Below are 25,699 nucleotides of genomic sequence, written 5' to 3'. Positions count from 1 at the left end.
GTCCTTTATTTTTCTCTTTGCAGAGAAAATAAAGAAACTGCTTGTATGACTTACATTGCAAGGTCCTGAGCAGCATCCACAACAGTGGACACAGGGGAGGAATGGAGTTGACAGGCCAGCCAGGGTAGGGGTGGGGAAGATGAAAAATGAGAACAAAGGGTCTTTTGAAGAAGATAACCCAAGGGGAAAATTAGTTTTTAAATGAGTACAGAAAGGAAGAATTAAAATTGGGCAAGGCTTAAGGTTTTTAAAATTAGATTTATAAGCTTTAAATGCACAAAAAGCCATTTCCATGATATCAAACATAAGAATTGTTAAATAATATGTGATGTATATTAAAATAGTTTAGAGAAATAAAAATGAAAGAATCAAAGATGTTCAGTATGATGTAAACATATTCAAAACTTAATTGATAAAGTATGTTCTGAAATATCATTCACAGTATTACATCAAAATATTTTAATACATTTAATTATATATATATATATACATTCTTAAATGACTTGAAGAAAATATATTGAAATTCAATTGGTAAAAAAAAATAAAAAATAAAATTGGGCAAGGAAGAGGCAGTAAACAAGCAAACATAGAGGTCTGGAGCATGGTGGACTGTAAGGAGAGCCAGGAGGCCTTCTCATTTAAACACTAAGTGTTTTTTTCTGTCCCACACTCCCCTAGTTGAGACCCCGGCTGGATCTAGGACATAGACTTGTGGGAGACTGGCAACAACATGGTCACACCAAAGAAGAACCTGGGGTGGGTAGGCATCAAAATGCCAGATATGCAGGATTCTCTCTCTCTCTCTCTCTCTCTCTCTCTCTCTCTCTCTCTCTCTCTCTCTCTCTCCAACCCTCTCTCTCTGTCCCTAATGTCTGTCTCTCATGTTTTTGTGAGTGTCTGTCTGTCTGTCTGTTCTATGAAATTCTTCCCAGTGACAGGACTGCAGACTTAGGATGTCTCCATGGGCCTTGCTTCAGAGAAATAGTTGAATCCACATTAGCATTTTTCTGATCTTTTTTGAAAATTTTCAGAAGGAGTTAAATGTCTTTGAACAGAGCTAGAAGGAAGCCAGGAAAGGCAAAGGCAAGAGCATCCCAGGTGCTTTGAGTTACTGCTCTAATCCAGAGCCTTGCACAATGTAATGGTCTAAATGAAAATGATCCCCATTCGCTCAGGCAGTGGCATAATTGGAGGTATAGCCTTGTTGGAGGAAGTGTGTCACTGGAGACTTTGAGATTTCAAAAGCTCAAGCTAGGACTACTCACTCACTGTCTTTTCCTGTTACAGATCTGGATGCAGAATTCTCACCTCCTTCTTCAGCACCACGTCTGCCTGTATGTCATGCTCTCTGCCATGATGACAAGGGACTACACCTCTGAACTCTAAGCCAAACCCAATTAAATCTTTTTCTTTATAGTAGTTGCTGTGGTCATGGAATTTATTCACAGCAACAAAACCCAAACTAAGACACACAATGAACCACTTCTAGAGCCCTAATGTTTTATCTTAAAGAGATTTTTGAGGAAGCCGGGTAGAGTGATACATGCCTCTAATCCCAAAGTGATTGCCATGAGTTTGAGACCAAGCCAAGACTTTGTCTCAAAAACCAAAACAAATGGAACTTGGGGGAATTATGTGTACTTACTGTTCTTGAAAGGGTGCAGTGGACCCAGATTAAGTTCCTAGCACCCACATGGCAGTTCACAACTGCCTACAATTCCACTTCCAGGAGATATGACTCCCTCTTCTGACCTCTGTGAACTGCATGCATATGGTGTGCATAAACTCTCACAGATTCACACATTAATTAAATGAAAGAAATTTAAACTGAAATGAGGAAACACACATGGAGAGTGGAGAATCTCAAATTTGGGAAGTCTAATTTTTACTTTTGATGATATTACTGCCGTTTAAACATAGAGTATTTGTTTTCTGTCAAAACCAGAGAAGAGATACAAAAATAACCCAAAGAAATTGGAGGAAGGTAGGACCTGGAATTCTGTAAGGCACATGGGAAGACATTATTGATAAAGTTCTATGGGTTTTATGGCATTCTTACCTCATAATGGGTCTCAAGTTAATTGGATGGTTAAAACTGTGAAAGGAAAAGAGGTTACAAGATGGAAATACTGAAAGATGGAGAATGTTTATTTGGTTCTTAAATCCCAGGGGAAAGACTGGGCTGTAGCTTAAGGGGAAAGCATATATTTAACATTTGCAAAGCCTTGGGTTCAACCTCCATCACAACACACACACACACACACACACACACACACACACACACACACACACACACACACACCGGAGAACATAACCTTGAGAAAGACAGTGCAGTTTACAAAAATTCTGATTATAAAAGAGGAACGATGTCTTGATGTGAGAACTGTAATCAAATATATCTTGATGCAGTTGGAGGAATAAAAGTGCTATGCACATTCAAAGCATCATTATTATTCATTCCTTAAGGGAAATAGTGCAGTTTCACCATTAAAACACACTTGAACAGAAATGAAGGTAACTAATTCCACAGTAACTGTGACTCTCAAAATACAAACCCCAATTCCACTGGGGACAGGGTGAGAGTGACAGGGTGAGACTTGCATGCGTGGGACCCACAGGGACATGACATATTCTGCCTTCTTTTTCCAATTCCCAAAAGTTTATTCCTTCAATTTACGATTGGGAAAATCTCAAATGGTATGTATGAAGGTACAGCATCTGCTCGGTTTCAGGGCATGAGGTAGGAGTCACAGTAACCCTTCCAGAGTCTAGCTGAAGTCAGAGGTGGTGGTGCATAGCTAGTATCTCAGCACTTAGCAGACCGAGGCAGAAAGGTTGCTGTGAGTTTAAAGATGCTAGTCTGTCCTATGTAGTGAGTTCAAGGCCAACCTGAGATACACAACCAACATTTATTTTAAAAAGAATTAAAAGGAAGGGAGGGATCCAGAAGCAGACAGACAAAGAGACAGAGAGAGACAGACAAAGAGAGAGACACACAGAGAAAGTTCAAATTTTCATCTATTTAATGCCTTGCAGGAATCCGATTGGAGTAGGGAGTGTTTCAGATTCAGGTGTCTGAGACAAATTGGGACCATGTGTGTGGCTATGAAAAAGGAATGAGATTATTGCAAACTTCACCAGTAATTATAACCCTGGGGAGGTCAGGACAGGAAGATAGTGAGTTTGAGACCAGCCTACAATATTATCTAGATGTTTTTAGTTATGTTCATTCCTGTTGTGCTGTATAACACTCACATCCCTGTGGGATAGGGTGTGATGGCTATTCTCAGGCTGTCCAACAGAATTAAAAGAAATTAACTAAAACCCAAAAATAGAGGCCACAGCTGTGAGGAATTTCTGCTTAATTTGAAGTGGGAAGATCGACTTCTAATCCAGATCTTTGAGGCAGAAAGAAACACCTTTTTAATTCAGATCTTTAATCCAGATCTAATCTGGGTCACACCTTCTGTTGGAAGCCTATATAAGGACATGGAAGAAGGAAGCTTAATTTATTCTATAAATTCTATTACTCCAAAGAACCCTGACTAATGCATAGGGCTTCGCAAAGGAGTAATACGATACTTGGAATGTTAATATAACTTGGTCAGTGTCATACAGTTGGAATAGAGGTAATTTATCTGACTCTACAAGGCCTGGACAGGAAGCACTGGTCACCCACTGTCAATTTTCTTTATACTTTTGTGATAAAACAGTCTAATGAAAAGCAACTTGGGGGAGAAAAGGGTTTAATTAACATATATTTTCATGTCATAGTCCATCACTTAAGGGAGGCCTGGGCATGAACTCGAGCAAAGACCATGAAGGAATATTGTTTATTCTTCATGGCTTGCTCAGCCTATTTTCCTATGTAATTCAGGACTGACTTTCCTGGGTTGGCACCACCCACAGTAATCTGCAACAATCAATCAAGAAAATACCCACAGATTAATCTGGTGGGGGAATTTTCTCCATTGAAATTCCCTCTTCTCAGATTACTCAAATTTGTATCAAGCTGACAAAATCTAACCAACACAACCAATTCCTTGTCAGCCTCACACACAAACACATCACTATTAAATTATAACCTTTATTTGCTTGTTTATCTTCATGATCTCCTGTTAATATCATAATACAATTTAAGTCTCATGGTCTTTAAAAAATTCAAACACTTTAAAATCTTAAAGTACCATTAAAATTTTCAAAGGCTCCTGTAAAATAAAAAACAAGTTAAATATGTTCTTACTCCCAGAGGGAGGAACCAAGACACAGTCATAATCAAATCAAAGCACACCCAAAAGCCAACAGTGTAAACAACTAAGTGTTGAATATCTTGAACTCATGATCTGCTGGCTTTCAAAGGCTTATGTAGCCCCACCTCTCTAGCTTTATCATCTGCAGCACACAAAGCTTGCCTTACAGGCTCAGGTTGTCACCACTCTACACCTGCTGCTTGGTGGTCATTCCACAGTTCTGACATTTCTCATATGCTGTGCTATCCACTGCACCTTCATCAGTATCCTGGTCTCTCTTATATTTTTGGTTGTGAGCCTAGCCTTTAACAGCTGAGCCATCTCTCCAGCCCCCTGGTCTCTATTAAAGGACTCTTGGCCTACCACATGATGCCAAGCCCCAGCTTCTCTCTATGGCCCCTTTAATTCTAAAGTTTTCGTGCTGTCAAAACCAGTACCATGTGTGAGACTCTGACACGTTGCCAAGTTCAACTGCCAGTTTGAGATGCCATTAACTCCCTGTGGACCACAGCTTCTGTGTGATAACCCTGAGAAAATCCTCCCCAGAAGATTTCATCCTTGTGATACCTGTCTCATTAATTGCAGCTGATTTCTCAAAACCAGCTGAGCAGCATCAGTTGACCAAGTATGAGTAAAGCAAAGGTTTTACTTCAGTTGCTGGTCTCTTCTTAAATCCAGTTGAGTCTTCAGCCATAACTGACACAAACCACAGATTCTTTGTGGGATGTCCTTCTGTTTGTGTGTTGCTTTCATTGGTTAAACGACTTTAGGCCCCTGATAGGGCAGTACTTAGGTAGGTGGAGAAGACAGAACTGAATGCTGGGAGAAAGAAAGCAGAGTGAGGGAGAAGCCATGGATCCTGCGCCTGAGACAGACACTGGTTAGAATCTTTCCCAGTAAGCCACTGCCACGTGGTGATATGCAGATTAATAGAAATGGGTTAAATCAAGATGTGAGAGTCAGCCAATAAGAGGCTAGAACTAATGGACCAAGCAGTGATTTAATTAATAAAAATTCTATGTGGTTATTTTGGGGCTAAGTAAGCTGGCCAGAACTAACAAGCAGGCCTTCATCCTCCAACAATTCTTAATACAAAATATCACATGGATAGTTCTAATATATTGTCTTTATTTCCCTCTGAAACTTCATGAGCCAGATCTCCATCATCTGCATCTCTCAAAATTCCTATCTTCCAAATTCCTGTAACAGCTCAGTGAGGTGAGAGCACTCAATGACCTTTCCAGTACAAAGTTTCCAAACCCTTCTATAATCTTCCCCAAAACAATATGGCAATAGCCTTTTACTACAATACTCCATGATTCTGGTACCAGTTTCTGTGCTAGTTTGTTTTCTATGGCTGTGATAACGACCATGACCTTTGGGGCAGGAACTGAAGGTGGGAATCTGGAGGCAAGCACTAAAACAGAACCACGGGGAACATTGCTTAGTGACTTGGTCATCATGATTTGCTCAGCTTGCTTTATATACATATCAGGACCATCTTCCCAGGGTTGGTGGCTGAGTCCTCACACATCAATAATTGATCAATAAAATGCCCCTTCAAGTTGCCTACAGGAAATTTGATGGAGGAGTTTTCTCAATTTTCTCAATCGACGTTCCATCTTCCCAGACAATCCTAGGTTATGTCATTGACAAAATACTAACCATCACATTTGCCTTCCTGAACCATGTTTACATGTGTATGTTTTCACCTGGATTCTCCCAGTACCAACTCAGAGACAAGGATTGGAAAGAGTAAAGTTCAAAGGTTATCCTAGAAAACACTGATGGGGAAATGGAAAAAATGAGACAAGGAAGGAGAACTGTCACTGGGGAAGATTATTCATTGTGTGCTCTGTGTGGAAGGGAACTTTAGAAACTGAGTTATCTCACCTGAAGGGTAAGGGGGCTGCTATATTTACATTCTATCTGCTCCTGTCATTGGATAAAGGCTCCTGGGTTGAGGTGGGGTGGGGAAGTAAAGGAACACCGATTTCTTGGCCTGACAAAACTTGCTCTCATGGTAAAAAAGACTGGCCTTAACCTAAGAAATGAAGATACTGGAAGTAAAGGATGAATGCTGACTGAAGTGGATATTGTGAGGACAAATGGCATACAGAATCTTGTGGACCTTTCCATGGCTATGGGGTTGGCTGGCTAGCATAGTATTTAATGCAGAGACTTAACTGCTTGACCCTGATTCCTGTATCCTCAGTCCCATGTGAGATAGGCAGGAGATCCAGGTACCATCAGAGGGTCAAAATAGAGACCACTGTAAATGTTGTTAAACTCTTTTAAACAAAAGAATCTTTGTAGGCCTCACAGCTACCCATAAAACAATTGATGAGCTCACCATCCAAAAAAAACGTAGTTTGGAACTATTTTTTCCTTTCAGTACTAGCTATAAATCCAGTGCCTTGCCCACACTAGACAAGTGTTTTGCCACCGAGTTATATCTACCTCTTGTTTGGAGCTTAAATATTCTCCCAAATGCCCATTTGATAGAGGTTTGGGCCCCAGATCATTGTGTTTGGGGGTAGTTTGGTGGATGTTTTGGAGATAGGGTCCAGTGGGAGATCTTCAAGTTACCGAGGATATTCTGGTGAGGGAGACAGTAGAATCCCAGTCTCACTCTCTTGCTTTGAGGTAAGTGGCTTTGTTCTGCCACATACTTTCACCATGGTGTGATTTTTACAGTATATCCCCAAAGCCATGGAATCCACTCATCACCAACTGAAATCTCCAAATTTCTAAGCCAGGATAAGCATTCCTACATATAAGCTGATTTTTCTCAGGTGTTTGTTATAAGTGACAGAAAACTGGATAACACATGAACAAAACCGATGGCAGGGTTATGCCAGAAAGTAAACTGATTCTTCCAGCTGCTGTATTCTAGTCACTTTCTCTGTAGACTGCATAACACAATAATATGAGGCTCCCAGGTCTCTTAGCAATTAGTATGTATCATTAAAATCTTATCTACAATTACACTCTGCAGCCTAGGTTCTAGTTGCAAATTGTTTTTTGTTTTCCCTGGTCTTTGCTTCCCCGAACACATGAGTACTTCAGAGACCCAGAGACTAGACAAACCCCATAAGGAATGTGCTATTCCAAATCACACTGAATATTTACTGAGAAGGTGAAATTTTAAATGAATCTTTGAAGGTGATGTTCCTTCTCACTGAAACGCAAATTCGCATGTTGGAGAACTGTTATTGTTAGTTTGGCCAATGTGTCTATTTTAGTAACAAAAAAATTGGCCTTGAAAAAGAGTCAAGGAAGTAATAGCGCCTAATAATAGGGTGAATGAGTCTGTTGGAAGCCATCAGAGCCATCTCCGAGCCATAGATATAAGGACATTTTCAAGCAAAACAAACTGTTCCTGTATTTCTTAGATTATTTGGAAGCAAATTGAGGGTTCTAGCACAAGAATACACAGGTCTAAGGGTACCACATTTTGTCTGGAGATATAGCATAGTTGGAAAGCCCTTTCCAGAGCATGTGTGAGATACCCGGGTCCATGGGCTCTATTGCCCACAATGAAAAATGTGAGAGGGACATACTTATGTTCATTGAGTCTGACCCTTTCTAGGATTAAACTATTCAGCTATAAAATAGTATCCTGATAATTTCTGAAATTCTCCTGGAAATTTAGGAAAATCAGTAAGTCATCTCCCCATGGAACAACTTTTGACCTGAAAATGGCATGAAAGACATATAAGCAGGAAATAGCCAATGCTGGAAGAGATCTCTGATCCATTACAAATATTTCTTTTTATACTGTGTTCATCTTGTGTGAACAATTTTATACAATAGGGATAATATTTGATTTGTTACCTCAAAATATTTTATATTGATTAAACAGCAGAGGATAGATATTTCAGTGCTCAGCATGAGCAGTGACATCTTAAGGGCTCTGTAGTACAGCAGTTGTGGGTATTTTTGTCATCCCCCTCCCCTTTTCATAGGCACTAAAGTGATCTTTCACCCCAGCCTCTTCTGCCCCCACCCAACCCCTTCCACGGGGCCTCACTATATAGCTCAGGATGTCTTTGGACTCTTGATTTTTCTACCTTAACCTGCCAAGTGCCAACATGACTGGCATTTTATGTTTCATTTTCTCCTGTGGTAAATAATAGCCACCACAGTTGAGGCCTATGCTTCAAGCACTGTTCTATACTTTATCTTATAATGGTATGTTTTGTAATGGATTTAATTCTCATAGCAAGATTTGTGAATCAAATACTATCATTGGGTATTTTGGTGTACAAGCTTTTGTGTTGCTGATGATTGAACCCAGAGCCTTACACATGCTAGGTAAAATCTCTACTACATAGCTGCACCCCCAAACAAATTATCTCATTCCACGGTGGGGGGGAGTTGAGGTGAGAGGGTTGATAACTTGACCAAAATTACTAAACAGCTACACCATGTGTATCGCTTCTAAACTCAGTGCCCTCTCCTAGCCATCTCTCCTTTGTCCTCCCCCTGCTTTTTGACTGTGCTCTTTGCACCTAAGAAAAATCAATGTGACATCACTGAGTGCTTTGCATTTCCTGTATGTAGTCTTGAATACAGAAGGGAACATCATGCCAGACCTGTCAGGTTAAGCTGGCAACCCAGTGCCAGGAGTCACTTGCTCTTAGGTTTCATGGAGTATGAGAAAAACCAATCTCTATTTCTTGAAGCCACTGTGAGTGTGCCTCGCTGTAACTTACAGCTGAAAGTAGTCCTACTTGTTATGTTCTCCCTTCCCTCTGTTTTTTTCTTTTCCTAGTGCTGATGATGGAACCTATGACCTTTTGCATTTTAGGCAAGTGCTCTACTATTCAGCTATAGCCTTAGCACCAGGGTGGATTTTTGTAGCCCAGTAAATAGGACCCTTGGTGGTGAAATGTAGTCTGTGGAGTTGGACATGTGAGCCTCTTCTTCCTCAAAGTCATAGTAATTAATGTATTGTTACATGATCTGAATTTCTGGAACAAGTAAACTTCATAGTAGAAGAAAATAGAGTAGGCATTTCTTCTGAGAATGAGGCTAGGGGCTAACTATGGGAATAATGTAAAGAAACTTTCTGAGGCTGAGAATGTGGTTCAGTGATAGCGCACTTGACCCATGTGCACCAGGCCATGATGCAGACCCCTCAAACAAACAAACAAAAATTGGCATCTTGATAGGGATTGGGGTTACAAAACAGTAGAAATTGCAATCAGGCTGTGCCCTGCTCTAAGTTACTGTATATTCTGTAAAGCAGTAGCTCTCAGGCTGTATCTTGTCCTTGGTAAGTCCATTTTGTAAGCAACATTTGGCTCTGATTTGAGCATAAATGCAGAAGCAAAATGACTCTACACCATTGTGCACATAAGCACCATCACTTGCCCAGCACCATTCGTAACATGCAGACTGATAACTTGTTCTAAGAAGTAAGAAGCACCACCTGGAACTGGAGATACTGCTTAGTGCTTAAGAGCATTACCGCCTAAGAGATTGTCTGTTCTTCTGAGGGACTGGAGTTCATTTTCCAGCACCGACATGATGAATCACAGTCACTTGTAACTCTAGTTCCAGGGACTCCGACATTTTCTTTTGTCCTCTGTTGACACCAGCCACATGGATGGTGTGTAGACATATGCAAAGACACTCATGCATAGCATAAATAACTAAATAATGAAATATTATTTTAAGAATGATGAAAAAGAAGAGAAGGCACCCTATAAACTTATCAAAATTGATCAGGACCGTACGGGTGTATTAAAACCACATCAGAAAAAACAGACCTCCAAAGTTATGAAAAACATGAAAGGGTACAAGACCCTCACCTGGATCCCGTAAAGAAGAGAGTACCTAACACTGCAGTGGTGACAGCTCCCACCAACCTGTCATCTGATCAGCCAATGTGTATATCAAAGTACCAAATTGTCCCTGTTTTGGCAGGATGGTGGATGACTTTAGCTTAGTTTCCCCCTGACTGATGCAGTTCATGTAAATTGCTTTCCATCCACCCACCCAACATTCTGGAGCAGCTTGTCTCTCCATCATGTGTTGCATCATACATTTAACCTCCATGGCATTCAGTTCCATAGTCCTACACCTTATCTCTGAAGCTCAACTCAGCGTTAAGGCCCAGCTTAACCCTGTGACCTTGCAGCCTCTGAGGCTCAACTCTGTAGCTCTGTGCCTCCTACGTTTCTCTAGTAGAATTCGTGAATACCTACACACTGCAGGGACTCTGTTTATCTCTATCTCTGCCTCTCCTTCTATTGAAGAGTCTTTGAACTCCCTGACCTGTGCTTCAGTCATGCTTGATAATCTTTTTGTAACCTAATATAGCTAGCTAACTAGACATACAGACATATAGACAGAGAGACCATGGACAGATTAATTGCTGTGTGATGTGTAATGTGATATGAGAGTTAATATTAATAATCAATATCAGAATAAAATAACTTGTATTTGCCAATAGCCAGTTATCAAGGGAACATGGAGGTACCTGGAAAATTGCTGCCAAGAAACCTATGACACTTGTGAATTTATTATTATTTAATGAATTCCAACATTGGGAAATGACACAAACAGACACATCTATGTTTCTGGCATAGTGCTCTCATGACAGAAGGCATTTATCAAAATTCAGTGAGTGGATACTAAAGTTCTGTGCATTTAATTATATATAAGTTTTATGTCAGAATAATAAAACTCTGGCATAAATATGAGACTCTAGTAAATTACATGCAAACTTACATTAGGGGGAGTCCAGTATACTTTCAAGTGCGTCAAAACCTAAGATGGAAGCTTACATCTATTAACATGACTACGAAGTGTTTTAAAAATGTGGAAACATAGTAATTGGTGTTGATAAGACTGGCAGTGGAACCAGAATTTATCCCTAGTGCAAAAACTGGTATCTAGGAGCACATTCTTTTTGCTCAGCCTAGATATAAGGGGGAGGGACTTGGTCTTGCCTCGAAGTGAAGTGTCGGACTTTATTGACTTCCCATGGGAAGCCTTAACCTTTCTGAAGAGTGGATAGGGGTGTGGTGGGGGGAAGGTTAAAGGAGCAGGAGGAGGGGAAGGAGTGGGAACTGGGATTGGTATGTAAAATGAGAAAAGATTGTATTATAAAAAATCTTAATAAAAACAAAACAAAATGCATAGACTTTAAGTCCCTGTGCACTATTGGTGGGAATGGAAGATGATGAAACTGCTATGGAAAACAATATGATGGCTTCTCAAAAACTTTAAAAGCGGGCCAAGTCATCTCCATTTCTTTATGGCAGTTTTTTACCTCCTGTTTAAGGTCCTCTATTATTTTCATAAAGTACTGTTTAAGGTCGGATTCTTCTATATCTTCTGGGGTAGGGTGCTCAATTCTTGTTGTTTCGGGATGTCTGGATTGTGGTGATGTCATGTTGCCTTTCTTGTTGTTGGAGGAGCTCCTGCATTGGCGCCTGCCCATCTCTTCCTTCAAAAGGAGCCCGGAGGCGTTTGGTGTCCTAGACCAATCTTTGCTGTGACTGAAACTGGTTGGATCTCCCCTGTGTCAGAGGAGGACCTATTCCTTGTGTCACAATCTGAAGAAACCCGCACTCGCTTGCAGGAATCCCCAGACCTGCCTGGAGGCCAGAGTGTGATTCCTCTGGGTGGATGGCCTTAGAACAGGAGCAGGACACCAGTTCAGGTGGAACTGAACTGGTGGAATACCACACAGCGAACCTGGCAGCACAATCTGAAGGAGCCCGCACCCCTCCGCAGGAATCCTCAGACCTGCCTGGAGGCCAGAGTCTGACCCCTTTGGGTGGATGGCCTTAGAACAGGAGCAGGACACCTGAGAACACTAGGGAAAGCTTGGGAGACACAGGGACGGGAGAAACAGACACAAGCCTGCAGAGGGAAGTAGAGGTAGGGGGTCTGTGCTCTCTTCCATGGCAGGTTGCCCCAGGGTCCGCATTCACTCACCAGTTCAGATGGAATGTCAGTGAACAGGATCAGGGATTCCAGGCAGCCCAGGGTCGCAGCCCAGAAAAAAGGGCCAAGGTGGGGGCAGGGCGGGATGGAATACCACACAGCGAACCTGGCCGCACAATCTGAAGGAGCCCGCACCCCTCCGCAGGAATCCTCAGACCTGCCTGGAGGCCAGAGTCTGACCCCTTTGGGTGGATGGCCTTAGAACTAGAGCAGGACACCTGAGAACAACTAAGAAAATATCACTGGTGCTACTGTGTTGAGAGGTCAGCGAGGTATGAAAGTGCATCTCCAGAAGTCGTCATCAGGACTGCAGTGTCCCAAAGAATGATGGATCCTCTGGCAGACTGTCAGATCCCCTTGCAGGCCAAGCAGCTCTCAGACAAAGGCCTACCTTGCCCCGGGCAGTCAAATGAAGGAGGGGACCTCCCACAGGACTGGGTGCACTCAATTCCAGGTCCCCAGAGCCCAAACAGGCTGAGCTGTGGGATTTTGTGGCCCCAAAGACGGGAGGATGAGGCAGGGGGAGGGGGGGAGGATTCTGGGTGCAAGCTGGGAAGGGACAGTCATGTTTTTTTTTTTTTGAAGAGTTCAGGAATATAGAAATATAAAAATGTAAGTGCAAACCCATTTTGGGAGAAAAAATAAAGCTGGCAGCCACTGTTAACCTTTAACAAACACTTTATGCCTTAAGAGCAGACATCCTGGCAACCACTGTGTACAGAGATGAACTTTTAACAGTTGTCTCCTGCCTCCAGCTTCCTAGCTAGGCAGGTACTGCAGACAAAGGTTAGCTTCTAAGTATTGAATCTACGGGACTCTCTGTTTGTATTCCTTTAATTTTTAACTGTCCCCGTATGTGACTCTATTCTCTGCTTTGCATTCTGTCAGAAACAATGAAAAGTGACTGTGTCAGCACAGGCTTTCACAAACATTCTAACTTAACATCCTAACATCCTATAACCAAAAGTTGTAAAACTTAAAATGTAATGTGACTTTAAGCCTGACCTCAAGGTTGTAAAAGCTCTTTGACTCACACCTGGTGCTTGATTTTACTATAAGATAAGGTTCAAATCAACCCCCATTGCCACCATTTCAGAAGCCCAAACTCTGGCTGTGGTCACAGCTATAGCTGATAAACTTTGTGTGCCCCATGGTGATTTTTTTTCTTTTTCTGAAATAAAGCTTGCTTCCAGTTTAATAGGCTCCGGTGGTCTGTCACCCATCATTGCGTGAACCCGAACCCAACACTTTGTTTGTGGCTGTTGCTGGGACTTGTGCCTAGGGCCTTCTGTATGCAAGGCAAGAAGCACCCAATCACTGTACCCCCAGTTCTGTGTGATCCTGTAGAACCAGGAAATATTTAAATATTTAAAAAGTTGACTGTGGTGGGGCCAAGAGAGGAGTTACTTCTTGAAGATTATAGGAGCTGTAAACATTCAGAGAACATTTTTTTCTCTCAGATATTGTAGCTAACCTCACTCCCTCCAGTGGGAAGTGATTAGCTGAGAGCATTGATCTTCTATCTAGTAGATCCAACACAATAGTTCTCAGAAGAGGAAAACATGGAATAGCCTTACCCAGTGAACCCAAGTATCACTTTTCCAGTCTCTTTGCCCCAGGGCCAGCAAATCAAAATGGACCCAGGGACAGAGTAGATTTCAATGATTTTAACAAGTTTCTGAAGTAAAATAGGAAACTTTCTTTCTTAATTGAGAATCTCTGGGCAAAGGAAATATCCAATGTTAATTATTAAAGCTAAAATGTACACTCCTAGCTAGGTGTGGTACCACATGCCTGTAATGGTTGCACTGGAGAGTGGAATCTGGAAGATCAGGAACAAGATTCATCAAGAAAAAGGCAAGGGAGCAAAAGGTCACATATGACATGAAAACGGAGAAGAAACTACTAGGAGTGGGAAGGCACAAAGGAGGAAGTAGGAATAGAGACTAGGGAGGACAAAGAAATAATAAACCCTCCCCTTACCCATTGCCACCTGAGACAGGTCCAAGAGCGAGGTCAGGAGAGTGAGGAAGCTAACCCTGCCCCTGTCCAGCTGCAGCACACAAGAGAGCAGGCCCTGCACCCTACCTGGCCAGCACACTAGAGCTGACCCTGTTGTGTGGGTGGGTGTGAGCAGGAGAGAGAGCTGAATGCCCTCCCCCTATGTCCCTTACAGCAATCAGGATAGCAGGCCCTGTACCTTGCCTGGGCTGCATCTGAAAACATGGCAAACCACATTAAGAATCCTGGAGACATTTGTTTTCTTTTACCAATAAATCTCAATTAACTAATCTGTTAAAGATTGAAGTGTTATTGTACTAGGCACTCAGAAATTGCCTTTGCTAAAAAGCATTTACTTTTCATTTGGGCCCCCAAGGCAACCAAGGGTAGATTAAAAGTTGTGTCTCTGCCTTCATCCCAGGTCTGTCTCCTTAATTTGGGTCAGATGCCTGCACGTCTCTGCAGTTGCCTGTTAATCACTCAAGGAGTGTCTGTCTAAATTATCTGATTTATCCCTTTAATGCTGAAAGCACAGAGATAAGCCAGTATCTTAAACCTTCAGTCACCTTGGATTCCAGAACATTCAAGCCTCCCAGGGTAGAGCATCTCCCACAAGAGGAGAGTTATTCGGACTTAGCGGCCGGGTTCTAAGGGGTCGGAGAGCTCTGGACGAGTCAGCGGAGCATCCCGGTGGGCTCCGGAGGGAAGGCATCATGTTAAGGATACCTGTAAAAAGGGCCTTGATAGGCCTTTCTAAGTCTCCTAAAGGACATGTTCGAACAACTGGTACAGCAGCAAGTAACTTGATTGAAGTATTTGTTGACGGCCAATCTGTCATGGTGGAACCAGGAACCACCGTCTTGCAGGCTTGTGAGAAGGTCGGCATGCAGATCCCTCGGTTCTGTTACCATGAAAGGTTGTCTGTTGCTGGGAACTGCAGGATGTGCCTGGTGGAAATTGAGAAAGCTCCAAAGGTTGTTGCTGCTTGTGCTATGCCCGTTATGAAGGGCTGGAATATCCTGACAAACTCGGAAAAATCCAAGAAAGCCAGAGAAGGTGTGATGGAGTTCTTATTAGCAAATCACCCATTGGACTGTCCTATTTGTGACCAGGGAGGTGAATGTGATCTGCAGGACCAGTCCATGATGTTTGGGAGCGATAGGAGCCGATTTCTCGAGGGGAAACGTGATGTGGAGGACAAGAACATTGGACCCCTGGTAAAGACTATCATGACCAGATGTATACAGTGCACCCGATGCATCAGGTTTGCAAGTGAGATTGCAGGAGTAGATGATTTGGGCACAACAGGCAGAGGAAATGACATGCAAGTTGGCACATACATCGAGAAAATGTTCATGTCTGAATTGTCTGGGAATATCATTGATATCTGCCCTGTAGGTGCCCTGACCTCTAAGCCTTATGCCTTTACTGCCCGGCCTTGGGAAACAAGAAAGACAGAGTCCATTGACGTGATGGACGCCGTGGGGAGTAACATTGTGGTCAGCACATGGACTGGAGAGGTGATGAGGATTTTGCCACGGATGAATGAAGATATTAATGAAGAATGGATCTCTGATAAAACCAGATTTGCCTATGATGGACTAAAACGTCAAAGACTTACTGAGCCAATGATCAGAAATGAAAAGGGGCTTTTAACTTACACCTGCTGGGAAGATGCACTCTCTCGTGTAGCTGGAATGTTACAGAGCTTCCAAGGCAAGGATGTGGCAGCAATTGCAGGTGGCTTGGTGGATGCTGAAGCCTTAGTAGCTCTGAAAGATTTGCTTAATGAAGTAGACTCTGACAACTTATGCACTGAAGAGATCTTCCCCACCGAAGGAGCCGGCACAGATTTATGCTCCAATTACCTTCTCAATACTACGATTGCTGGTGTGGAAGAGGCAGATGTTGTTCTTCTAATTGGCACAAATCCACGGTTTGAGGCACCGCTATTTAATGCTAGAATTAGAAAGAGTTGGCTTCATAATGACTTAAAAGTGGCCCTCATAGGTAGTCCAGTGGACCTCACTTACAGATACGACCACCTAGGAGACTCTCCGAAAATCCTGCAAGACATTGCTTCAGGGAGCCATCCGTTCAGCCAGGTCTTAAAGGAAGCTAAGAAACCCATGGTGGTTTTAGGCAGCTCTGCACTCCAGAGAAATGATGGAGCAGCAATTCTTGCAGCTGTGTCCAGCATTGCACAAACGGTTCGGGTGACGAGCGGTGTTTCTGGAGACTGGAAAGTTATGAATATTCTACATAGGATTGCAAGCCAGGTAGCTGCTTTGGACCTTGGCTATAAACCTGGGGTAGACGCAATTAGGAAGAACCCTCCCAAAGTGCTGTTTCTTCTGGGAGCAGATGGAGGTTGTATCACACGACAGGATCTGCCCAAGGATTGTTTCATTATTTACCAAGGACATCATGGTGATGTTGGTGCTCCCATAGCTGATGTTATTCTCCCTGGGGCTGCCTACACAGAAAAGTCTGCTACTTATGTCAACACTGAGGGTAGAGCTCAACAAACCCGAGTAGCAGTTACTCCTCCTGGCTTGGCAAGAGAAGACTGGAAAATCATAAGAGCTCTCTCAGAGATTGCAGGTGTCACTCTTCCGTACGAGACTCTGGATCAAGTGAAGAACCGTCTAGAAGAAGTCTCTCCTAATCTTGTTCGATATGATGATGTTGAAGGAGCTAATTACTTTCAGCAAGCAAGTGAGCTTGCCCAGCTGGTGAACCAGGAACTTCTTGCTGACCCACTTGTTCCACCTTAGCTTACTATAAAAGACTTCTATATGACAGATTCAATTAGCAGAGCCTCACAGACAATGGCCAAGTGTGTCAAAGCTGTCACGGAGGGTGCTCAGGTGGTAGAGGAACCATCCATATGCTGAGACATCCACCAGGGACCCAGTTTTGCTATAGACAGTAAATGGACATTGGCGTAATCCCTTACAAGCTGATGTTTTCCAACGTGATTCTGAGTGATGTAATATTTAAAGTTATGCTATGCTTATTTGAAAATGGTATTGCCCTTAACCACAATCTTGGCAGTTTAAAGTTTATGGATTATGTGCAAGCATCAAGTAGTTTAATAAAGCGTTAAAAACACTGAAAAAAAAAGAGAAGAGTTATTCATGAGGCTGAGGTCCCATCCTGGAGCATCAGCAATTGTCTCTTGAGAACCAGCCTGTCTTTTGAATCAGTAAGGACTTCTTAGTTGTCACATCCTACAGAACCAGAGCTCAGACAATGATTATAGCTTGACCAGCTCTGTTCACTTATGTGTATTTCTTGGCTCTTGTACTATTTTCTTTCAAATTTCAATGTGAAGATTATGCCAGTATCCTGAAGATGGACTTGCAGTCATCGAACACCTTCCCTTGTTCTTCCCAATATGGGCACATTGATCAAACGTTCCTTCTTTGCCACTCAACGCTACTCATGAGTCAGCCCGGCAGTCAAGCCTAGTTAGCCTGTTGAGGCTGCAAGACCTGGGCCTTTTGATATAAATTCTTACTTATAAGCCAATGTGAATTCCCTTTGGGAGCGACTTTGTCATGTAAATACATTGCATAACACATTTATCTATAGGTAGCATAAAGAAACATATATACAGATAGATCAAGGTGATGTATGTAGCCTTTATGGTAAAATTAGTCATAAGGCAAATTAAAACAAACTTGTCAATTTTAAAAACGGAGTGGGAATCTAAATTTAACACAGAATGAATATATTAAAACCGCCTGCTTATTTGGTCACACTAAAAAATGTTACTAGAAAAATTTGGGGAGTCCTGCCAGAGTCACCACGTGTTACCAGGGGAATTGGAGATCTTCTCTGGGGATCATAGTTTCCTCCTTAATGAAGCTATTTAAAAATGGGCTCAAAAAGAAGCCAGAGAATAATTCCATTAGAATTAAAAAAAAAAAAAACTCAATACGGGCAAGCTGCAAATCAAGGTGTAGGCCGCTTCCCAGGGGAGAGTGGTAGAAAAAGGAAGAGAGAAAGCCATGCCTTTTGAGTTGGTCCAGCATGTGGTGAGCCCCCTGCCAGATAAACAACTACACTATAGAGAGGGAAGCCTTAAAGAAAGTGAAAAATCCCAAGTGTTGGGAAGAACATCTTTGAAAAGAAGTAGAAAATGAAAAAGGAGAGTATAATTTTCTAGGGAATTCAGAGAGGTGGGCAAACTTAAGTTGTATGCCAGCCATCTAGATGGCAGGAATTCTGCGAAGGAAAAGTACAGTATCTTTCTAAATACATAATTATTCCTTCAACCAATTATTCATGGCTTAAAGTGAATATGCCTTACTAAGGGGTAGTCACTTAGAGCTTAAGTGGGTTGACTCTTTTATATTTGGTGTGACCTGGGATGTTCAGTTGTCACCCAGGGCCTCCCCACTGAGCACCAGTCAAGGCTACTTTAACAAAAACCTCTTGCAGGTGGTGTTGGCCCACCACTTTAATCCCATTATTTGGAATGCAGAGGCAAGTGGATCTCTGAGTTTGTGCCAACCTGGTCTACAGAGTGAATTCTGGGACAACCAGGGCTACACAGAGAAACCCTATCTCAAAAAACCCTACAACGAAACAAAACAAACAAATGAACAAAACTTCTTGTTGTTGCTGCTCTAAGTCTTATATAAAAGCCCTCATATTTCACTCTTAAAGAGAATCATAGATACATGCTAATATAGACTAATAGACAAAATGACACAGAAATTGTGAAATACCAACAAAGTATAAAAGACTTATACAACAACATTAATGCAGAGGTTATTCAGCAAAATAAGGGTCCCAGTGAAAGAGGGGCAAAAGCTCAAGGTTGTTTTGCAGATTTAGGTTAACATCTTCCACTGTTTCAAAGGTTAATAAGAAGAGATGAAGCTGTCCTTATGAATGGAAATTGGATGTGATCCAGGAAACACTATTCTCAAAGATTTGAGTTCAGGGAGTAGAGCTGGTATCTTCTCCTGATAGGCTCTGTTTCAAAAGAGGCCAGAAAATTCTTTTCTTTTGATGGGGAATTTTGTTCTGTTGAGCAATTACTAGAGAAAAGTAGGAGAGAATGATAAAGAAGGAGAGGAAAGATCAGAGAAGATAGATGAAAGGAAAGGTAGAGAAAAGTTAGACTCCTCAGAATTTATCTTTTGTTCTGGCACAAACTCTAAAATGTTTTTATTAATTTCCTACTCTTTAGAATCTCATTCCATTTTTATATAATTTCCAAAGAATGCTTGTAGTACGATTAATAAAAACCCAAAGACAGATACTGGGGCTCAACCTGAAGATCAGAAAAGCAAAGCAGCCAAGGCACTAGAGAGCTGATGATGCAGTACGCTTCCAGTGGGGGGAAATGCGAGTCAAATAATCCCAAGATAACTCCCAATAGAGTATACTAAGGTTTTTCTTTATTTAAAAAAAGAAACTCACAGAAAAAGAATGGGAGTCCAACATCTAGGTATGGAGCACAGGAAGCAAGGGGCAAGTGGGCAGGACTGTGGCTTTTTGGTACCCCAAGCCACACCTCCACCTCGTCCAGCCTCTTAAGGCCATTGGCTGAAGGAGGTTCCCCCATCATTTCCTCCTTTAGTCTAAATAAGAGAGATCCAAACCCAACACAAAACTATATACAATAAAAACAGATTTCAAGCATACAAATTAGAATTACAACCAGCATAAACAATATTAAGCAAGAAATATATGCTAATATTTAATAATCATTATATCCTAAGGAATCCAAGTCTTGTATTGGAAATGGTTTGGCTAGATCAAAAGAGGAAGGTAACTACTACTATCTAATCTTCAACCCCATAGAAGGCCTGAGAAGGGAGATAATATTACTTGAGTAGGCCGGAAGTACAATCAAGCAGCTTCCAAAATGTACAGTAGATGACAGAGATAACTGGCTATCTGAGCAATCACCCAGAGTCTCATTTGCAATGTTAAAGCAACCAACTTTGGCTAAGGCCTAGAGTAACTGACAGACCATTTTCAGAGGCAGGAAAAAATTTCAAAACCATCTTACCCTGTCTTGGAAAAGTTTGGCAGTCTTTTTTCTTGTATCCTGTTTGTCCAGTCTGGACATCATGCATTCTGTCAATGGTTGAGGCACTGGCAGTGGTGGAGGCATGGGCACGTTGTTAAAGGCTGTTCATTTGTTCCTGGCCACTTAGACCTGAAATAATCACCCAGAAACCATATTATTTGCAATACTTTTTGGACAATAGCTTAAGTGTATTTATAGCTAGCTCTTAATATCCTAAACTAACCCATCTTCCCTAATCTGTGCATCACCACAAGGTCGTGGCCTACTGACAGTTTCAGCAGGCTCCAGCAGCAGCATCTGTTTCCTGTACATGGCTTCTCCCTGACTCCACCTACTCTCTCTCTCTCTCTCTCTCTCTCTCTCTCTCTCTATATATATATATATATATATATATATATATATATATATATATATATATATATATATCTTCTAGGCTGGCTACATTATGGTAATACATTGGGCGAAAGCAGCTTCTTTGTTAACCAGTAAAAGCAACAGATATACAGAAGGACTTCCCACACCAAGCTCTTACCTGTATGAAATCTTCAGACTGAAAGAGAGCGAGTTCCTGTCTCATCCCACCTTATATTCCTCTTTAATGCTGGGATTAAAGGCGTGCACCACCACTTCCCACCCTCTATGGCTAACTAGTGTGGCTGCTGGGACTAAAGGTGTGAGCCACTGCTTCCTGGCCTGTGTGTCTTCTTTGCACTGACCTTCAGGCAAGCTTTTTACTAAAATGCAACTAATATACCACTATCGATGCTTTTATTAATCTCTTGTAGATTATCAGCTTTAGCATTTCTTCTCTTCTATGTTCCTAAATTCCACTTAATGCAGGCTGCTGACCTGCTATCTTCAGTTCTACTGCCTAAGACGTCTGATTTAGTGTATTAACCATTCCCCCTCCACCCCCAGAAAAAAAAAACCATTTGAGAATTTGTAATGTTCTCAACTTTCTCAAATACTTGCACATTGAATTAACATAATTTTCAACATAAAAGCACGCAGGAGGAGCAAATCCTGACTTTGCCCTGAACGTTTCTACCCTTCTTTGCCTTTTCCATTTCTCAGTTTCATGCCTCCCTTCCTTAAGGAAAATCTCTACGTCTTTGGGGGTTGCAGGGATGTGGGTTAGGGTGAAACTGATGGTGTGCTGATAGGAGTAGCTCCTGCAGGTCACACCTTAAGATCAGGTTTATCTTGCATGTTTGCAGAAACAGGAGAGATCTCAGAACACCTGGTGACTGATCATCTCTTATGTTTGTCTTCTCAGCTGAGTCAACAAGGTCCCAGTGAGGGTGTTGCATATCCTGGGGAATTCCTCATGGTGCTTCCATCCTAACGAGAACAAGTTCCTCTTGCTTTATGATTAAGTGCTTACAGAATTTCTAAACTCTGAATTTTTGAATGTTGGCATTTCTCTAGTGAGTTGATTTTGTATTTCAAAAGTACATTTGGTGGCTTCACCTAAATTCTATTCCCCATGCTTACTCTGTTCTGTACACCTAGTGTTTTACGTGTTACATTTTTTTGGTTTTTTTTTTGACTTTCCTATTAGACTTTTAGCTTCTTAGAGGGAAGATTCAGTCCCCCTTTCCCCCCTCTCCTTTTCTCTCTCCAGGTCTTTAAAGTTGCCCTTGAAGTCACAATACGCCAATCTCAGCCTCTTAGGTATTGAGATTATAAGCATGCGACATCACATCTGCCTTACTTATTTAATTTTATACCCAATATTTAGAAGGCATATGAAAGATTAATTTTATGTTTAGTGTATGAATAAATAAAAGACATATCATAATCAATTAAAATCAGTAAAGAAGGCAAGCATTTGAAGAAAAAGACATGCAGAGAGCTTAACTTATCTTCTAGGACTAAACATTGAAAGTAATTGAGCTGTGAGATTTAGGAAGGAGATAACACAGAAGAAATTTCAACAAGAGTCTTAATTGAACAAAATGTGATTGTCATAGATTTAAACTCTTTCTTTGCTCTGGAAGCTTTGGCTTTGCTTTATATAGAACTGTGTGCTACTGACATATCTGTCATCCATCAAATAAGTGAAGGCAATAGTTAGACCTGGAAGCAAATTTAGAACTAAAAAATATAGTCAATGTTTCATACAGATAAGGTGTGGACCTTAAAGAAAAATTACACCTGGAATAAAGACAAACTCCTGCTTGGGGGGTCCATTTTATTTTTCATTGTGTTCCAGCATATAGAAAACTGATTTATAAGAGTAGTTAGAGCAAATTCTAATGATTAAGAAATTATTTTGATCATGTCTACTGATCACCGGGCAAAAATTGGGAACTTGAGGGTGGGGCAAGACGGGGCCAAGGGAAGATGGGGAGAGAAAAGCGTGAATGGGAGAATGGGGGGAGCTCGGAGGAATGGGATGCTTGGGATACAGGAAGGGTGGATATGGGAGCAGGGAAGCATATATCTTAATTAAGGGAGCCATCTGAGGGTTTTCAAGAGACTTGACTCTAGAGGGGTTCCCGGGCTTCCAGGGAGATGCCCCCATCTAGTTCCTTGGGCTGCTGAGGAGAGGGAGCCCGAAAAAGCCAGTTCCTATAGCCATACTGATGAATTTCTTGCATATCATCATAGACCCTCCACCTGGCGATAGATGAAGAAAATGACTGAGCCCCACATTGGAACACCGGACTGAGCTCCCTAGGTCCTAATGAGGAGCAGAAGGAGGGAGAACATGAGAAAGAAAGTCAGGACCATGCGGGGTGCGTTCACCCATGGAGACAGTGGGACAGAACTAACGGGAGACCACCAACTCCAGTTGGAATGGGACTGATGGAACATGAGACCAAACCGGACTCTCTGAATGTGGCCGATGCTAGGGGCTGACTGAGAAGCCAAGGACAATGGTGCTGGGCTTTGATTCTTCTGCATGGACGGGCTCTGTGGGAGCCTTCTCAGCTTGGTTGATCACCTTCCTGGACCTGGGGGGAGTTGGGAGGACCTTGGTCTTAACATAGAGTAGGGAACCCTGATGGCTCCTTGGCCTGGAGAGGGAGGAGGGGGGTATGGGTGGAGGGGAGGGGAGGGAAGGGGGAGGAGGAGGGGAAGAGATGGAAATTTTTAAATATAAAAAAATAAACCATGAAAAAATTATTTTGAAATAGAACATTCACACTAGGCCACAACATATCCATATAATTACTTATCTGGGTAAGAGCTTTAAAATGCCCCAGTCATAAAGGAAAGATTCTACACAAGCACCTGCAACTCTCCAGTGTTCAGACTGTTTCAGTAATGAGGGCCATTTTGGATGCCCATGCACACATGCACACATGCATTAGCTCCTTTCTCTCTCTCTCTCTCTCTCTCTCTCTCTCTCTCTCTCTCTCTCTCTCTCTCTCTCTCATCTCCTTCTCTCGTCCTCTTCTCCTCTCTCTCTCTCTCTCTCTCTCCTCAGTTTGAGGCTTGGAGTAGGACTAACTTTCTACCAATTTCCCTATCATACTGCAGTGTGGGACACTGAGCATCCTTTAAGAAATGGTGGTTTACTGTGGATGTGGAAAAGCCATTTCCCAACACTCTTGGAGGATCCTGTCTACATCTGGAAATTAACTTGGCAAAACAGATTAACATGATAATAATTGTATAAGTTTTTGTTTTTGAATTTATTCTTTCACAGTGTCATAAGTATGTAAAAGACGTCATATTATATTTACCTGTGTTATCCTCTCTTCTTCCCCTTCACTCATGCCAAACCCCTCCTTTCTCACAATTCTTTCTTCTATTTTCCTGTCTTTTTTGTGTAACTAGAGTTGCTTAATGTCAATTTGACATGGCATGTTAGCCTTCCTGTGAAAATGAAGCCTCCAAGAGGTGTTTATATCTGAATGCTTTTGTTCTAGGATAGAGGAAAAGTGCAATAATGGACTAATAAGGTAAGACCAAAGAATATTATGAGTTAGGTGTTCTTGTCTGCATGATGCTTAATAAAAACCATTTATTTGACCTTCTCTTGGTGTTCCTCCACCTTGGAAGATGAGGGTATTCCTGTCTTATGAATATAGATAGGACACCGGCCATGGAAAGGTCTTATGATCTGTTTTGGGGAAGCCCAGTGAGTCCTTTCTGGCCCTGCAGTTCCTCAGATACCTTTGGCTTAAAATATTTGCTATATCTACATGCTTGATTTTTATATAGTATGTTCTGAACTCTGTCATTTCATGAGATTAAATGAATCACAGGTATTGTATAACTTTTCCTTATGTACATACAGAAACATCTTTTTAGTCCTGATAGAGAGGGCACCAATAGACCAAAGAAAGTATTTCCATACAAATCTAGATTGGTGAACCAATGAGTTTATTACCTACAAAAGTACAGCTGAGTCATAAGTAGCTGTGCCACCAGGAGTGAACTGAGTGACTTAGAGGTAGTCACACTGCCGGGAAGTCCCACCTCAGTCAATTGTTCACCTCTTAGATTGGTGATTGAAATCTTAAGGAAGGATTAAACATTTGTTTGGAGGGACTGTCATTAACTATGGTATTATAAAAATAATTGGGTAGTTTTTAATTGATAAGCTTTACATATTACTCTTATTATTAATCATCATCATGATTAGAAGTTTGGAATTTTATTAGTATGTAAAAATACAAGTTTAGCTCTCACCATGGAGCCAGATGATATCTCATGACATAATATTTCTTTGTATACTGATCAGATGTGATCATCAAAAAAAATGGCAAAGAGCTAACAGTACTATCACTTGAAAACAAACCAGATAAGAAGAAAGTATCTACTTATCAAATTAGATGTCCTTTCTTGCCTGGCAATGGTGGTGCACACCTTTAATCCCAGAACCCGGGAGGCAGAAGCAGGCAGATCTCTGTGAGTTCAGGGCCAGCCTGGCCTACAAGAGCTAGTTCCAGGACAGGTTCCAAAGCGACAGAGAAACCTGGTCTCGAAAAACCAAAAAAAGGGCCTTTCCTTCTTTAACCCTTTGTGAGATCTGTTGCAATTGCTTACCCTGTTTTTAGTGATATTAGGTAGGAATCTCTGTGAAGGATTTATGCATAATTGTAAGCATGAGTACTCTTGCTGAACTACACCTAAAGCCTATTTCTTGAGACCCTTCCCCTCTGTTCTAAGACTCTGTACTCTGCTGAGCACCTTCCAGTTCACTTGTTTCTTCCCAATTTTCTTTCCTTCCACCTCGATCCATCGAATGTGTCTGCTCACTGTTATACTATCCACAGTCTTCTCCTTGATAGCTAACAACCACTAACCACTTATATTCATTTCAATCCTCTAAGTATTGGTGATGGTTAATCTTGATTGTTGACTTGACTGGATTGGGAAAGCGCCCCCAAGTATCTGTGAAAGTGGTTCCCAGAGATGACTAGATCAAGAAAGCTCTGCTCCAATGAAAAGGTTTAATCTACTGAGGAAT

General features: G+C 41.7%; 1 protein-coding gene and 1 long non-coding RNA gene across 2 annotated transcripts in view; both read left to right on the top strand.

The window, feature by feature from the left end:
- LOC119805327 overlaps positions 1–1,308 on the top strand; it is a 101,397-nt gene extending 100,089 nt beyond the window's left edge. Inside the window, exons 2-3 of the long non-coding RNA XR_005283886.1 lie at positions 679–760; positions 1,288–1,308. This is a non-coding gene — a long non-coding RNA (uncharacterized LOC119805327). The remainder of the gene's footprint in view (positions 1–678; positions 761–1,287) is intronic.
- Positions 1,309–14,846: 13,538 nt separating this feature from the next.
- On the top strand, positions 14,847–17,156 carry LOC119804932 (NADH-ubiquinone oxidoreductase 75 kDa subunit, mitochondrial-like). The gene is given in 1 exon segment (XM_038316713.1): positions 14,847–17,156. A coding segment is annotated over 1 exon segment (2,184 nt). The 5' UTR covers positions 14,847–14,929; the 3' UTR covers positions 17,114–17,156.
- The last annotated feature ends 8,543 nt before the right edge of the window (positions 17,157–25,699 follow it).

This window comes from Arvicola amphibius, chromosome X (assembly GCF_903992535.2).
Source record: "Arvicola amphibius chromosome X, mArvAmp1.2, whole genome shotgun sequence".
Classification (NCBI taxonomy): Eukaryota; Metazoa; Chordata; class Mammalia; order Rodentia; family Cricetidae; genus Arvicola; species Arvicola amphibius.
Note: the sequence above shows the minus strand (reverse complement) of the source record. Positions and strands in the feature narration are given on the sequence as shown.